Source organism: Canis lupus, chromosome 23, assembly GCF_011100685.1.
Source record: "Canis lupus familiaris isolate Mischka breed German Shepherd chromosome 23, alternate assembly UU_Cfam_GSD_1.0, whole genome shotgun sequence".
Classification (NCBI taxonomy): Eukaryota; Metazoa; Chordata; class Mammalia; order Carnivora; family Canidae; genus Canis; species Canis lupus.
The window spans coordinates 2,118,622-2,135,759 of NC_049244.1; the positions used below are offsets into that span (position 1 = coordinate 2,118,622).

The 17,138-nt window shown below is 43.5% G+C and overlaps 2 protein-coding genes across 8 annotated transcripts in view; one reads left to right on the top strand and one right to left on the bottom strand.

Annotated features, from left to right (window-relative positions):
• Positions 1-9,148: 9,148 nt before the first annotated feature.
• Positions 9,149-16,733, top strand: C23H3orf86 (chromosome 23 C3orf86 homolog). 4 transcript variants are annotated; one of them, XR_005376778.1, is made up of 4 exons: positions 9,164-9,247; positions 9,995-10,117; positions 10,825-16,039; positions 16,381-16,733. XR_005376778.1 is itself a non-coding variant. In XM_038570260.1 (2 exons), the coding sequence occupies exon 2, from the start codon at positions 10,827-10,829 to the stop codon at positions 11,337-11,339; it is 513 nt and encodes a 170-aa protein (XP_038426188.1). In that variant the 5' UTR covers positions 9,149-9,247; positions 10,825-10,826; the 3' UTR covers positions 11,340-16,733. The 4 variants fall into 4 exon arrangements, 1 of the variants encoding a protein (XP_038426188.1); XR_005376777.1 differs by lacking the exon at positions 9,995-10,117 and adding an exon at positions 9,688-9,786 and having other exon boundaries at positions 9,208-9,247; XR_005376776.1 differs by lacking the exon at positions 9,995-10,117 and having other exon boundaries at positions 9,149-9,247.
• Positions 15,437-17,138, bottom strand: part of TCAIM (T cell activation inhibitor, mitochondrial) — a 53,696-nt gene continuing 51,994 nt past the window's right edge. For 2 of the 4 annotated variants that reach the window (XM_038570257.1, XM_038570256.1), the window contains exon 11: positions 15,437-17,133. In XM_038570257.1, coding sequence (XP_038426185.1) covers positions 16,893-17,133 — 241 coding nt within the window. In that variant the 3' untranslated portion in view covers positions 15,437-16,892. The remainder of the gene's footprint in view (positions 17,134-17,138) is intronic. The other 2 variants (XM_038570259.1, XR_005376775.1) reach the window with 2 other exon arrangements.

Genomic DNA, 17,138 nt, shown 5'->3' on the forward strand with positions numbered 1-17,138 from the left:
TGAGACCAAGAATATTTGTTAAAGAAATTATGTGTAGGAGCACTTGGCTGGCTCAGTCGGAAGAGCATGCGACCCTTCATAGGGTCGTGAGTTCAAGCCCCACATTGGGTGTGGATATTATTTAAATAAAACTTAAAAATATTGGGATCCCTGGGTGGCTCAGTGGTTTAGCGCCTGCCTTTGGCCCAGGGCGCGATCCTGGAGCCTGCCTCTCCCTCTGCCTGTGTCTCTGCCTCTCTCTCTCTCTCTCTCTATGTCTATCATAAATAAATAAAATATTAAAAAAAACTTAAAAATATTGTTACGTAATGGACAGCTGGTCACTTAAAATTATGACATATAAATTATGTCATAAGCAGTTGATTTTACCTGTGGACCATAGTAATTAGCTATTTCACCTTACTCATTGTATTGAACTGAAACTTGAATGTCTCAAAATGGGGAATGTATAAAGGTATTTCTGCTTAAAGACATTTATTTTACAACAAAATTAATATATTTAATAAGTATGTTTAATAAATTTGACAAAATAAATTTATACTTTAACAAATTGACAGCATGTCTGATTTGCCTCCAATGCTACCCAATGGGTGATAAGAGCCCAACAGAACATTGGGAAGAGCAGAGAGTAGACTCCTATAGCCCTGAATTATAAATTAATCAATCAATTCAAAAGGCAAGGATGCCTCCATTTATATCCCATAGTTAAGCCATTTGTCTTTGTTGTCCAACTGTCCAACTGTGGGCATACATTAGTTCAAGCCTCTTACTATGAAATCTATTTAAGCTAGTTAAGGCAAGTAAAATGTGCACATCTGCTGATTAAGTTTCATAGGATGTAAAGTGGTTTCAACAGATGGCTACTATTGGTATGGATCTAAGAATCTGATTATACTGGATAGAAGTAGAGAAAATTGGTCTAAGTATGTATGTTTTCCCTTTGTGACTGGTTTGAATGAGAGCAGAAAACAACTGCCCTTGGACGTGTCATTGAAGTTTACTTGAAATGGCCATAGAAGATTCTTCCTTGGTGAGAAGGCTAAAGAGTCCTTATGTACATAAACCAATACGGGGATCCCTGGGTGGCGCAGCGGTTTGGCGCCTGCCTTTGGCCCGGGGCGCGATCCTGCAGACCCGGGATGGGATCCCACATCGGGCTCCCGGTGCATGGAGCCTGCTTCTCCCTCTGCCTGTGTCTCTGCCTCTCTCTCTCTCTCTGTGACTATCATGAATAAATAAAAATTAAAAAAAAAAAAAACCAATACGAAATATTGGGGTGGTGGGACATTGATCACACCTCTACATAGAATGGCCATAGAAGATTCCTCCTTGGTGAGAAGGCTAAAGAGTCCTTATGTATATAAACCAATACAAAATATTGAAGTCAGCAATCAAAGGGAAGTGTACTTTTGGATTCATGGAAACATTCCACATATTAGTTACACACATGAATCATACTCAGAGGGAAACAATATAACACTTTTTGAAAAGGAAATTAAAGAAGAACTTAACTTATGGAAACAAATGAAAATGAAAACAGCTGTTCAAAACAGGACATTTGGAAAGAACTCAAATACATGGAGGCTAAAGAGTATCCTACTAAAGAATGAAATGAGTCAACCAGGAAATTAAAGAGGAACTTTAAAAATTCACGAAGACTAATGAAAATGAAAACACAACTGTTCAAAACCATTAGGATATAGCAAAGGTGGTCCTAAGAAGGGAAGTATATAGCAATACAGGCCTTTCTCAAGAAACAAGGAACGTCTCAAATGCACAACCTAAACTTACACCTAAAGGAGCCAGAAAAAGAACAGCATATAAAGCCTAAACCCAGCAGAAGAGAGATAACTAAAGATTAGAGCAGTACTCAGTGAAATAGCAGAAGAATAGTAGAATAGAATAACAAAACTAGAAACTTGTTTTTGAAAGAATAAGATCGATAAACACCTACCCAGATTTATCAAGAAGAGGAAGAACTCAAATTAATAAAATCATGAATGAAAGAGGAGAGATACGACCAACACCAAGGAAATACAAAGGATTTTAAGAACATAGTATGAGCAACTATATGGCAACAAATTAGGCAATCTGGAAGAAATGGGTGCATCCCTAGAAACATGTAAACTACCAAAATTGAAACAGGAAGAAATAGAAAACCTGAAAAGACCAATAACCAGCAAGGAAACCAAAACAGTCATCAAAAACCTCCCAAAAAACAAAAGTCCTAGGCCAGATGGACTCCCAGGGAAAATTCTACCAAATATTTAAAGAACTAATACCTATTCTTCTGAAGTTGTTTCAAAAAATTGAAATGGAAGGAAAAATTCCAAACTGTTTCTATGAGGCTAGCATTACCTTGATCCCAAAGCCAGACAAAGATCCCACCAAAAAGAATTACAGACCAATATCCCTGAAGAACATGGATGCAAAATTCTCACCAAGATACTAGTCAGTAGGATACAACAGTACATTAAAAGGATTATTCACCACAACCAAGTAGGATTTATTCCTGGGCTGCAAGGTGCTTCAGCATCCCCAAATCAATCAACATGATACATCACATTAATTTAAAAAAGGACAAGAACCATATGATCCTCCCAATTGATGCAGAAAAAGCATTTGCCCAAATACAACATCCTTTCTTGATTAAAACTGTCCACAGGGTAGGGATAGAGGGAACATACCTCAATATCATAAAAGCCATGTATGAAAAGCCCATAACGAATATCATCCTCAATAGGGAAAAACTGAGAGCCTTTCCCCTAAGATCAGGAACACAACAGGGATGTCCACTCTCACCATTGTTGTTCTACATAGTACTAGAAGCCCTAGCCTCAGCAATCAGACAACAAAAAGGAAATAAAAGGCATTCAAATTGGCAAAGAAGAAGCCAAACTCTCACTCCTTGCAGGTGACATGATACTTTATGCAGAAAACCCAAAACCTCCACTCCAGAATTGCTAGAACTCATACAAGAATTCAGTAATATTGCAGGATATAAAATCAATGCACAGAAATCAGTTGCATTTCTAGACACTAACAATGAGACAGAAGAAAGAAATTAAGGAATTAATTTCATTTGCAATTGTGTCAAAAATAGTAAGATACCTAGGAATAAACCTAACCAAAGAGGTAAAGTATCTGTACTCTAAAAAGCTACAGAACACCTATGAAAGAAATTGAGGAAGACAAAGAAATGGAAAAATAGTCCATGCTCATCGACTGGAAGAAAAGATATTGTGAAAATGTCTATGCTACCCAGAGCAATCTACACATTCAATGCAATCCCTATCAAAATAACATTGGCATTTTTCACACAGCTGGAACAAACAATCCTAAAAATTTATGGAACCAGACAAGACCCTAAACAGCCAGAGGAATGTTTAAAAAGGAAACCTAAGCTGGTGGCATCACAACACCAGACATCAAGCTGTCTTACAAAGCTGTGATCATCAAGACAGTGTGGTACTGGCACAAAAACAGACACATAGATCAATGGAACAGAATAAGAAACTCAGAAATGGGCCCTCAACTCTGTGGTTAACTAATATTCGACAAAACAGAGAAGAACATCCACTGGAAAAAGAACAGTCTCTTCAACAAATGGTGCTAGGAAAGTTGGACAGACACATGCAGAACAATGAAACTGGACCATTTTCTTACACTGTACACAAAGATAAGCTCAAAATGAATGAAAGATCTATATGTGTGACAGGAATCCATCAAAATCCTAGAGGAGAACATAGGCACAACCTCTTTGACCTTGGCCACAGCAACTTCTTGCTAGACACGCCTCTAGAGGCAAGGGAAACAAAAGCAAACATGAACTGTTGGGACTTCATCATTGCTGCCTGAGTCCTCTTCTAGGATTTTAATGGATTCCTGCCTTACACTGAGGTCTTTCATTCATTTTGAATTTGTTTTTGTGTGCAGTGTAAGAAAGTGGTCCAATTTCATTCTTCTGCATGTGGCTGTCCAGTTTTCTCAACACCATTTGTTAAACACACTACCTTCTCTCTATTGGATATTCTTTTTAAAAATATTTTTAAAGGATTTTATTTATTCGTCAGAGACATGAGAGAGAGAGAGGCAGGCAGAGACACAGGCAGAGGGAGAAGCAGGCTCCATGCAGGGAGCCCTATGTGGGACTCGATCCCGGGACTCCAGGATCACGCCCTGAGCGGAAGACAGACGCTCAACCGCTGAGCCACCCAGGAGTCCCTCCATTGGATATTCTTCTTTCCTGCTTTGTCAAAGATTAATTGACCATAGAGTCGTGGGTCCATTTCTAGGTTTTCTATTTTTTTCTATTGATCTGTGTGTGTGTGCCAGTACCATACTGTCTTGATGACTACAACTTTGTAATATAGCTTGAAATGTGGAATCACTACCTCCAGCTTTGCTTTTCTTTTTCAGGATGATTTGACTATTTGGAGTCTTATGTGGTTCCATACAAATTTAGGATTGTTTGTTATAGGTCTATGAAAAATGCTGTTGGTATTTTGATAGGGATTGCACTGAATGTGTAGAATTGCTTTGGGTAATATAGATATTTATTTTTTTAAAAGATTTTATTTATTCATGAGCGACACGGGGTGGGGGGGGGCAGAGACACAGGCAGAGGGAGAAGCAGGCTCCATGCAGGGAGGCTGACGTGGGACTCAATCCCGGGTCACCAGGATCAGGCCATGGGCTGAAGGTGGTGCTAAACCGCTGAGCCACCCGGGCTGCCCCTAATATAGACATTTTAATGTTTGTTTTTCCAATCCATGAGCATGGAATGCTTTTCCATTTCTTTGTGTCCTCTTCAATTTCTTTCATAAGTGTTCTATAGTTTAGAATATAGAATATAGATCTTTTATCTCTTCGGGTAGGTTTATTCCTAGGTATCATACTATTTTTGGTGCACCTGTAGATGGGATTGATTCCTTCATTTCCTTTTCTGCTGATTCATTATTGGAGCAACAGATTTCTGTATTTTGGTTTTATATCCTGTGATTTTGCTGAATTCATGTATCTAGCAATTTTTTCATGGAGTCTTTTGGGTTTTCTACATAGAGTATCATGTCATTTGCACATGGTGAAAGTTTCACTCCTTCCTTGCCAATTTGAATGTCCTTTCTTCCCTTCCCTTCCCTTCCCTTCCCTTCCCTTCCCTTCCCTTCCCTTCCCTTCCCTTCCCTTCCCTTCCCTTCCCTTCCCTTCCCTTCCCTTCCCTTCCCTTCCCTTCCCTTCCCTTCCCTTCCCTCTTTTTTGAGAGAGAGTGAGAACATGTGTGTGCATGAGCAGATGGTAGGGGCAACATGGGTTACTATCTCACATTTCTGAGATCATGACCTGGGCCAAAATCAAGAGGCAGAAGACATTTAACTGACTGAGCCACCCTGGATGCCTTTTATTTCTTCTTCTTGTCTGATTGCTGAGGCTAGGACTTCTAGTACCACCTTAAATAGTAATGGCAAGAGTGGGCATCCCTGTCTGGTTCCTGACCGTAGAGGAAAAGCTCTCAGTTTTTCCTCATTGAGGATGATACAAGCTGTGGGTCTTTTATATATGGCCTTTATGATGTTGAAGTATGTTCCATCCACCCCTACTTTGTTGAGGATTTTTATTAAGAATGGATGCTGTATTTTGTCAAATGTTTTCTCTGCATCTATTGAGAGGATCATATGGTTCTTGTCCTTTCTTTTATTAACGTGGTATGTCACATTGATTGATTTGTGGATGTTGAAGCGCCCTTGCAGCCCAGGAATAAATCCCAAGTGGTCGTGGTGAATAATCCTTTTAATGTACTGTTGGATCCTATGGATTAGTATCTTGGTGAGAATTTTTGCATCTATGTTCATCAGGGATATTGGCCTGCAATTTTCCTTTCTAGTGGGATCTTTGGTTTTGGAATCAAAGTAATGCTGGCCTCATAGGAGAAGCTTGGAAGTTTTCCTTCCATTTCTATTTTTTGGAACAGTGTGAGAATAGGCATTAATTTTTTAAATGTCTGGTAGAATTCCCCTGGGGAGCCATCTGGCCCAGGACTTTTGTTTGTTGGGGGGGTTTTTGGACTGCTTCAGTTTCTTTGCTGGTTATGGATCTATTTCTTCCTGTTTTAGTTTTGATAGTTTGTATGTGTCTAGGAATGCATCCAGTTCTCTAGATCATCCATTTTGTTGGTGTATAGTTTCTCATAATACTTTTTTATATTTTTTTTGTATTTCTCTGGGGTCTTGGTTGTGATCTTTTATTCATGATTTTATCTATTTGGGTCTTTTTTTTATCCTTTTTATTTTCCTTTTGATAAGACTGGCTAAGGATTTATCAATTTTATTAATTCTTTCAAAGAACCAGCTCTTATTTTCATTGATCTGTTCTACCGGATTTTGTTTGTTTGTTTCTATATATTTTATTTCTGCTCTCATCTTCATCATTTCCCTTCTTTGGTAGCTTTAGGCTTATTTGCTTTCCTTTCCTAGCTCCTTTAGGTGTAAAGTTGGGTTGTGTATTTGAGATTTCCGTTGCTTCTTGAGGTATGCCTGTATTCCAAAGGTTTTGGACTATTGTGTCCTTTCTTTCTTTCTTTCTTTCTTTCTTTCTTTCTTTCTTTCTTTCTTTCTTCTTTCTTCCTTCCTTCCTTCCTTCCTTCCTTCCTTCCTTCCTTCCTTCCTTCTTTCTTTTTCTTTCTTTCTTTCTTTCTTTCTTTCTTTCTTTCTTTCTTTCTTTCTTTCTTTCTTTCTTTCTTCTTTCTTTCTTTCTTTCTTTCTCTTTTATTCATTTATTTGAGAGGGAGGGAGGGAGAGAGAGAGTGAGAGAGAGAAAGAGAGAGGAGTATGGGGGAGAGGGAGAAGCAGCTCCCTGATGAGCAAGGAGCCCAATGTGGGTCTCAATCCCAGGACCCTGGGATCATGACTTGAGCCAAAGGCAGATGCTTAACTGTCTGAGCCACCCAGGTGCCCCGGTCTGTTATGTTTTCATTTTCATTTGTTTCCATGTATTTATTTTTTATCCTTTAACTTCCTGATTTACCCATTCATTCTTTAGTAAGATGTTCCTTAACCTCCATGTATTTGTGCTCTTTCAAATTTTTTTCTTTTGATTGGCTTCATTACTTCATAGCGTTGTGGTCAGAAAATATACATGGTATTATCTCAGTCCTTTTGTACTTGTTGAGGGCTGATTTATGATCCAGTGTGTGATCTATTCTGGAGAATATTCCACGTGCAATTGAAAAGAATGTGTATTCTGCTGCATTATGATGAAATGTTCTCAATATGCCTATTAAGTCCACCTGGTCCAGTGTGCCATTCAAAGCCATTGTTTCTGTGTTGATTTTCTGCTTAGATGATCTTTCCATTATTGTAAATGAGGTGTTAAAATTTTTTAAGGTATTTATTTATTTATGATAGTCACAGAGAGAGAGAGAGGCAGAGACACAGGCAGAGGGAGAAGCAGGCTCCATGCACCGGGAGCCCGATGTGGGATTCAATCCCGGGTCTCCAGGATCGCGCCCTGGGCCAAAGGCAGCCGCCAAACCGCTGCGCCATCCAGGGATCCCCTAAATGAGGTGTTAAAGTCACCTGCTATTATCGTATTATATCAATGACTTTATGTTTGTTATTTATTTATTTATTTATTTGGGTGCTCACAAATTGGGAGGATAAATATTTACAATTGTTAGATCTTCTTGATGGATAGACCCCTTAATTTTGAAATAGGTCCTTCTTCATCTCCTATTACAGTCTTTGGTTTAAAATCTTGTTTGTATGATATGGCTTTCCTTTGACTTCCATTAGCATGATAGATGGTTCTTCATCTCTTCACTTTCAATCTGCAGGTGTTGGTAGGTCTAAAATGAGTCTCCTTTAGGGAGCATATAGATGAGTCATGTTTTTTATCCATTCTTATACCCTATGTCTTTTGACTGGAGCATTTAGTCCATTTACATTCATAGTAATATTGAAATATATGAACTTAGTGCCTTGTGTTATCTGTAAAGCTGATGTTTCTGGTGGTGTTCTATGTTCCTTTCTAGTCTTTGTTGCTTTTGATCTTTCTTTCCCACTCAAAAAGTCTGCTTTAATATTTCTAGCAGGGCTGGTTTAGTGGTCACCACCTCTTTTAGTTTTTGTTTGGGAAATTCTTTATCTCTTCTTTTATTCTGAATGGCAGCTTTGATGGATAAAATATTCTTTTTTTATTTTTTTAAAGATTTTATTTATTTATTCATTCATAGAGATGCAGAGAGAGAGAGTAGCAGAGACACAGGCAGAGGGAGAAGCAGGCTCCATGCAGAGAGCCTGACGCAGGACTCGATCCAGGGTCTCCAAGATCACGCTGTGGGCTGCAGGCGGTGCTAAACCGCTGCGCCACAGGGGCTGCCCGGATAAAATATTCTTGGCTGTGTATTTTCTCCATTCAGTACCTGCCACTGCCTTCTGGCCTTCCAAGTTTCTGTGGACAGATCTGCTGTGAATTCAATCTGTCTTCCCTTATAGCTTAAGGAACACTTCTTCCCTTGCTGCTTTCAGGATTCTTTTCTTGCCTGTGTATTTTATGAATTTGATTACAATATGTCTTGATACAGACCAGCTTTTATTGAATTTGATGGGAGTTCTCCGTGCCTCTTGGATTTTGATATATGTTTCTTTCCCCAGATTAGGGAAGTTTTCAGCTAGAATTTGCTCAAAGAAACCTGCCTCCTTTTCCCTCTCTTCTTCTTCTGGGACTCCTATGATATCCATGTTAGTATGCTTTAAGGATTCACTGAGTTACCTAAGTCTACTTTCATGATCCAATACTTTTCTTTCTCTCTTCTTTTCACCTTTATTGTTTTTTATAATTTTAACTTCTTTATTACTGATTTGTTTCTCTGCTTTATCTGGCTCCCTACATGGAGTCTGCTTCCCCCCTCTGCCTCCCAACCCATGAATGAATAAATAAATAAATAAATAAATAAATAAATAAATAAATAAATAACTTTAAAAAAAAGAGTTTTGGAGAGGAAGAGAAAAAAACTCTTCCCATTGACTGGGAAAAGGAGGAGGGCTGGATGCCATAGTTCAGGAGGGTGAAGTGTATGTGTGTGGCAGCATTGGAGGGGCCTGGGGTCATCAGGCGGAATCTAGGCTGGGGTAGAGTGGGAAGCGCTTCACCCAACAAAGACCAGGTTGCTAGGAGCCCCCAGTCTTCTAACACCGCTTCTTCTTTCTGAAGCTCCCTCCATAGACACCTCCACTCTAGCACTTTTCTATAGGTGAGCTTCAAATCCTTTACACCTTTCCAGTCCCCCAGTTCCTGGTCAGGCCCTAGCTATTCAATCCACCATGCCCTTGTTATCAGCTACCACAATTGTGAAAATCAATGTGGAATGTGCTGACTTATCCATGGCCTTGTGGCCTTGTGGACACCAGGGGGAGGCTGGGGAAATCCTTTCTGCTTGTTGGCTAATCACAGCTTCACAGGATATAGGTGTCAGGACCTTGAAGGCTGGTTGACCTGCTAGGTAATGTATCTTGACATTTCTCAGGAGTGACAGTCACTGTCTACTCTAAAGAAGGTGAAGCAATTATCAAGCTTGACAGAAAGAAAGTAGGAAGAGTCCCCCAGACTGGCTCATACGCCCACACCAAAGGTGGGCTTACCCTGAGCACAGGAGTCCTCAGCTTTGCAGCCCATCTCTCCCACTGGTCCTAGAAAAGTGTCCACATGGTGTATGAGTTCCTGTTGTTGCTGTAACAAGTGACCACAAATCTAGCGACTTGGAACAAGAGCCATTTATTCTCTCCCACAGTGGTAGGTCCTGAGTCTGGTTAAGTGTGGCTTGGTACTCTCTCATAAGACCCACATCAAGGTCTGTCTACCCTGGCCCTTATTTGGAGACTCTAGAGGAAAATCCACTTCCAGACTCATTCATTTGATAGAATTTATTTCCTTCTCATGGTTTCCACTTGGCTGGCCACCATCAGGCCACCAGTGGTAGGCGAGTCTTTCTCTTACTTAGATTCTGTCGTACGGCTCCTCCTGCTGTATCTCTTGACCCCAGTCAGATAAAGCTCTCTGCTTTTTCGAGATCAAATGATTGGATTGGGGCTCCCAGATAATACAGGATAATCCCTAATTTAAGGTAAAGTCTGTAATTTTTATTCCATCTGCAAATTTCCTTTTGCCGTGTAATGAAACAGTCACAAGTTCCAAGGACTAGGGCATGGCCTTCTCTGGGGGACCATTCTGCAGACCACACATGGTCATGTTTTTGTAAAATTTGCAGAGTGATTTTTTTGGTCCTCTTTTGTAGAAGACCCAGCATTCTCCATTTTTCTCTTATCCTCAGTGTTTTTCAAACTATAGTTTATTAATCATTATTACTTTCTTTAGAAAATGACTTTAAGGAGGAGCAACTAGGATTTTCATAAGGAATGTAGGATTGAATTGCATAGAAAATACCAAGACTGTTGCATATAACCATTTAAGTTCTATGAAATTGTTAGTATCCATCATACAACATACACAAACACACTTCTGAAGTAGGTCAGGATTTAAAGTATATTTCTCAGTATACTTGGTTAAAATTTAAAAATTCGAAAAGACATGTTTTAAAAAGACACTAGAATTCATCTAGAGCCTCCAGCAAGGCCTGCTCCTGGCCCTGGGAGGATTTCTGAAGCATCTGGGAAAGCATCTGTCTCCCTGACCGAATCCTGGCACAGGCTATCTGATCCTCGCCCAAGGGTTGGTGGCTCCCTTTGACCCTGACTGTGTAGAGGGAGCCCTCTGCCCCCACTATGGACAGCTAAAGGTACACCTGTGTTGTCTCAATTTTCTCCTTTGTAGCTATGTCTAAGAGTCCATTTGGACAAGGGAAGAAACCTCTAGATACGTTTTTCTGGGTAAATGAGGTAAGTGGAGAACTCACCTACCCACCACTGAAGGCAGATGTACCTGAAGCTTCTCCAGCTTCTGTGGAGAAGCCCCAAGAGAGGCCCAGGTCTCAGCATGGGAGCATGCAGGGGGCTCCTCTCAATGACCAGGGCCCATCCAGCACACCTGCACAGAAGGTGGCCTTTCCACTGCCTCCTAAGGCTTCACTGAAAGACACTGGCTCCAGGCACTCCCTCCCATCCCTACCAACCCGCGGCCTGGCTAAGGCTGGAGCAAGGAGCGCCCCACCATTCTCAGCAGTTCCTGTTACCATCTCACCACCAGGAGGTGCTCTGTCAACATGTGGCCCCCTTGGACCAACCCCTCTACTTCCATCCTCTTCCCTTCTTCCCAGCCCTTCTGCCCCCTGGGCCTTCACCTGCAAGCTGAAAAATGTCCTTACTGGGAATAACCGATTTTCCTTTTGAATTTATGAGTATTTGCGTGGCCACACCTTTCTGAGACACTCATGGTCAGAACAGCCTGCCATCATGCTCACGTTGAGGATGCTTCTGCCTCCCCTGGAAGCGCACAGGACTGCGCACAGGACTTCTTAGAAGAACACACCAAGTGCTTTCAAACCCCATATAAATTTAACTTAGATTTTGACACATAATGTTTTCTAGACATTCTTTTACCTCTCAAGCCACCTTAGTATTTTGCTCATAAGTTTTTGGTGTTTAATACTTTGGTTCTGATGTTGGTATCAGAGCAGTATGTTTGGTCCCAGCCAGAGCCAGAAGGATACCTCTTTGGTTGAGATAGGAACAAGCCAGGATGTGTAGGACCTGTCGGCCCTGTGTTTCTGGGTACAGCCCAGGGGGTGGAACTCAGGGCTACCCTGGGCCATGAGTACAAAGTGGCTAGAGCCTTGCCAGGAGCTCTCCTTGAGGCATTCTGAGGTGGACAGAGCCTTTGGGCGGGGCAGCCCTTCTAGCTCTGCCTCCCCTGGTGGATAGGCTCTGGATGATGCTTTGGTGGGACAATGGGCAGCTGCTTGACCCTCCAGGAATGGAGTGACTGGTCCAGTTATGCTGGGGTATGAGACAGTGAGCAGGGGCTCAGAATGAGGACCCCAGGAAGCCCCAGTTCTCAGGCCTGGGGAGCAAAAGCCTATGGTCCAGCCTTGATTCTGCAGTCGATGTGTCCTGTGACCCAGTCAGAATCCTGCCTCTCCTGGTCTTAGTATCCCCCCTGTACAATGTAGGGGTGAGCAAGCCTGTCTGCTAGGCCTTCTCAACTTCGCTGTCTATCACTATGTCAGCAGGAACCAGGGATGGGTGAGGCCCTGGGAACACCAAATGGCAGGAGGCCAGGCACTCACAGTGTCAAAAGGGCCACCAGGCCCAGCTGGGGCCATGTGTTCTGGGCAAATCTCCACGGGTTGCCACCACACTCATACTTCTGACCAATTGTGCAGCCTCCAGAATCAGCAGGAGGGGCCCCTGCCTCCTGCAATGCACCTCCAGGGCACTCTACTGAAAAAATTTACTATGGTGCTCAGTCTGAAGTAGAGAAGCTTAAAGGAATTCCCTCTGGTTCTGCAGAGCATGTAGGAAGTATGGCTTCATGCTGAGCAGCAGCAAGTAGGTCAGTGGCACAGAGCGCCTACAACACAGCTCTAACTTGGAACTCAGCATCCCAAGGAGAAAAGAGAAGCATGTGCACAGACAAGTTCACTGCAGACAAATTAGAAAAGTGAGAGGCTGGAACCAATTCAAATACCCAGTAAATAGGGCAGGCTAGGTGGAGCCTGGAATCCCAGGAAACTCTAACTTTGGGAAGGCTAGTGGATGTGAAATAATGCTCGAGTAGGAAGGAGAGTGTGCACCTTACCAGGGTCTCAGGTGGACTTGGCATGTTGCTCACAGATGGTGGGTTCCCTCTGCAACATCATTCAAGGGAAGATTAAAATAAATGGGGCTTGCAATGGTGACCCCCAGTCACCAGGACAATGGATTGAATGGTGGCCTCAAAGGATGTGTTCATGTCCTAACCACTGCAATCTTGTGAATACGACCTTCTCTAACAAATGTGGTTAAGTTATGGGTCTTGAGAGGAGAGGCTTAACCTAAATTATCCAGTAGGCCCTACACCGATTCACCTGCATTCTTCGAGGAGAGACACGGGGTGAGTTTTGAGACCGACACACAGAGGCAGAGATTGGAGTCATGTGGCCACAAGCCAGAAACACTGGCAGCCCTAGAGCCCAGAAGAGGCCAAGAAAGGACTGTCTTCCCAGGCCTCTGGAAGGAGCATGGTCTCGCTGACACCTTGATTTTGGACTTCTGGTTTCAAGACTGTGAGGGAATGCACTTGTTACCCGGTTTGTAATTTGTGTCAGCCCCAAGAAGCATAAACCAAATGCAGGCTCTTGTCTGCTTGGTCCCTGCTGTGTTCCCACTGCCTGCATACAGTAGGTGCTTCCTAAGTGTTTGCTCAATGACTAGGAAATGAATAGGAAAAAGATCAGGAAATCATTCAGCCAAGATTTTGCTCCAAAGTTTAAACATCCTGCTTTTTGGGGTGGGGGTGGAAGCGGGGTCTGGAGCCGGTGTCTATATAGATCGTCCCTCCGGCGGATTACACTGCCAGTTCTGCTGACCTGGAAGTCTCTGACTCATGGGTGCTGACACTAGGTCTAGGCCAATGCCTGTGGTAATGACAGGGAAAATGAAAAATGGACAACCTCCAAAAGATTCGGAGGGTGAAGTCTGATGGCCTCCTCCATGGTGGGCCATACCCTGTGCTGAATCGGTTTCCTTCACATTAGCTGCTGTGATGGACTTTGGGGCAGATGTGTGCAAATGCTGCACGAATGATGCCCATAGGCACTTGTGGGGTGCCAGAGTGCACCCAGGCCTGACTGGAATGGGGAGAACGAAGGCTGTGGAGCAATCTGGTTGAGTGGCTGCCAGGCCTCCCTGCTCTTACAAGTCCCATAGGTGCCAGGAAGGCCCTGCTGCCTGCTGACCCACCCACACCACAGTGGCAGGGCCTCACATCCCTCACCACGTAAGGTCTCTGTGTCTGCTATGCCCTCACACCTGCCAGGACAAGGACTGCTCCAGGGCACATCTGATCTTGACATGGTCCACCTACACCCAGCGTGAATCTGGTGATGGGCCCTGCAGGGCTGGGGGTGCTGCTGCCGGCTCAGACCCCTCCCCTCATACCCCTTGGGACACCTGGGTTCTAGTCCCACCTCTCCTGCCTCCAGGAGGCAGTGTGGCCTTGGCCAAGTCTCCCCTTAGTTTTCGGTGTGCAACATTCCCCATGTGCAACATTTGTCACCTTAGGGGGAAATATTCCTATAATGCCCCATAACAGGTATGCATTCATGAGGGAAGGGTTTCGAGTGACCAGTAGACATGTTGTAGTAGCAGGGGAGTGGGGTTAGAAGAGGGTCCCATGACACCAACTCTGATTTGTGTGGCCACGGGCTGTTTCACCTCCTCTTCCTTGTCTCAACTGCTCAGGAGTGAGGGGTGCCCGGGCTGGCAGCCAGGACCATCCAAGGGAGGGGTCTGCATTCCTGGGGCAGACTCACTTAGGGTGGGAAGAACTTCCAAGAACACGACCCAGTGTCTCCTTTTACGGATGGGGAGACTGAGGCCAAGTGAGGCCTTGTCGAGGGTCACTCAGTGCCGGGAGCCACGAGGAGTCCTACTTAGGTGCCCTGGGGATTGTGTCAATTCCTACTCCTGGGACAGGCACTTGGGTGGCCCTGCCAGGTCAGGGAGCTCATGGCTGGAGTTGTGGCCAGGTGGCAGAGATCAGAGGCACTCTTGAAACAGGGAGGCGGTTTGCGGTCAGCCAGCTGCCAGGCCTCACCCAATGCATCAGTGGCTCCTGCACCCTGGGTCCGGGAGCTAGCCTCCTGGGAGTTTGGGTTCCCAGCTCTGGGGCCTGTGGCAGAAGGCTACCAGGACCATGGCCTCCTGCAGAAGAGCCCAGAGTCTTGGAGCCATGAGTCTCCGCAGGACTGATGTGGTCTTTACTGGCTTGCTCCAGCGAAGCTCAGGCAGGTCCACAGGTGGGGTGGGGTGCTGAGGCTGGGTTAGTCCCAGGGTGCTGGGACAGAGGTCTGAGCTGCAGGGGTCCACTTCAGGGACCGCTGCCTGGGATGCACACACAGTCTTAGAGGTTCCACAAGTGAGGTGACTTCTGACACAGCCCTGCCCCCTCCTGTTCACCTGTCCAGTTCCCAATGCCCACCGCCTCTCATTAGCTCAGGCACGCTGCCTGGACCTTAGGTCTTTTAAGAAATAAAGGAGGAGGTAGGGCCTGCTGCTTCCTCGGGAGAGGTCGGCCTGGGTTTGGAGCCCAGGTCCCTCTGGAGACCATTTCCCACCCATGGCTTCAGTCGGAAGGGCCTGTCCCTGTCCCAGTTTTCAGTGGGGGGACGGAGGTTTCCCCCTTTGTCATGGGGAGAGGCAGTCATGGAGGCCAGCAATTTCTTATAACTTCCTACTATGTTGCAATAGTTGTAAAACTATTAATAACTGAATGACAATAAAAACAATCTGTTTAATGTACTATTTATTATGTTATTATTAACAATCAGTTCTGGGACAAAGTCCAATTCAAAACATATCACTAAGGATTCTGTTATTAGTTGCCATTAGAAATGGCATAATCCAAACCAATTTTTCAATAAATTTCCTTATATCTCTAAGGAAGGGATTTTTACTCTCATCATCTGGCTCTGGAAAATCTTTAAGGGCAACATTCTTACATTAGGAAAAAAAAATCAGTAGAGTTGTTACTGAAGCTTCAAAGAGATGATATGCACAAACCAGAAAAACTACAAATCAGTATTTCTATTGAACACATATTTGAATTTATCAGTTTAAATAATAGTGTTTTGATGAATCTAAAATGTGCCTCAAGAATGGCTGTTAACAGCTCCTTTTCTTTCTGGCGCACGGTGGAAAAAAATTCCTTTCCCTTTTCTTCAGCAGGAGGGGCTACAAACACGGCATCCCACCTCGGGATTCACCTGGTCCTCTTGAGAAACGAGCCGAAGAGGTTCTGGATCTGGTGAAATAATATTATCCAAGGGAAGCGCCTGTGGAGAGGAGTCCTGTGTCTGCAGAGAGGGCCCCCTGTGGCCCCGGGGGCCGAGGTGGGCATGGGGGTGCTCACAGGGGCCGGCAGGGGCAGGAGGACCCACTGAGGGGGTGCCAGAAATCCTGAATGGCCCGAGTCATTCCTGCCCCTATTTACTGGATAGTTTGTCCACAAAGACAAAGGCGTCACCTCACTGATTCAAAGACCTCTACTGTGTGTCAGTGTCATGCTACCAACAGCTGTAATATTTTAATGGGTCGGAAAACTTACAGATTTAAACCTACATTTTCTGTCACTAAGATGTTTTAACAAACTAGTATCGGACTGCTTGTGACAATGTCAATAGTATTTATACACCCAGTTGCTTTTTTTTTTTTCCTTCTACTCTTTCTTTAGGGAAAAGCCTGGTTATCTAAGTTTTGCTGCTCTCCTACTTTGGTGCAACTGTCCCTTACTGGCTGCAAAACACATGTTCATATGGACACAGATGAATTCTCCAGCTGCACGCTGAATGAGTTCCACTGCTCCAGAGCTATGCTGAATGAGACCTGTTTCAAACAGTAGCCACATTCACTCATATAAAAATATACAATTTCCTTACCTCTGTACCTCTTTTACAATTTCTTTACCTATGTACCTCTTTTACATACCGCTAAAAATAGGTTCTTTCATTTTGACATCTTTTTACCCAATCATGCCAATCAGATAAGAAACACCATAAGACTGGGAGATAAAACCTTTTAAAACAAGTTATGTAGCAGAAATTAATTTTTAAAAAAGGTTTACTTTTAGAGCAGCAGTTAGAGACTTCCTACTTGTAATATGTAAATAATACTGCTATATCAAGTTGTGGATTTAAATAAATTTAACAGTTTCTTATCTCTTCAAAAAGAATACAGATTTCTGTGTTACTTAATGGCTTCTCCATCCTTCCAGTTCCAAGGAATACAAAGGTCTCCATCTTGCATAACAGAATAAAAATGTGAAATGCAGAGGTGCATCCCCTGCAGGTAAGGCAGTGACTGTTCTAGAAGTCTCTTACAACAGTCCACCATTTGCTTACTAGAAACGCTGGGCTCCTTATAAAACTTTTCCAGGGAAAATTTCTTCGTTGAAGCCTGTATCAATTCATTTTCAATAACCTTTAACCTGTT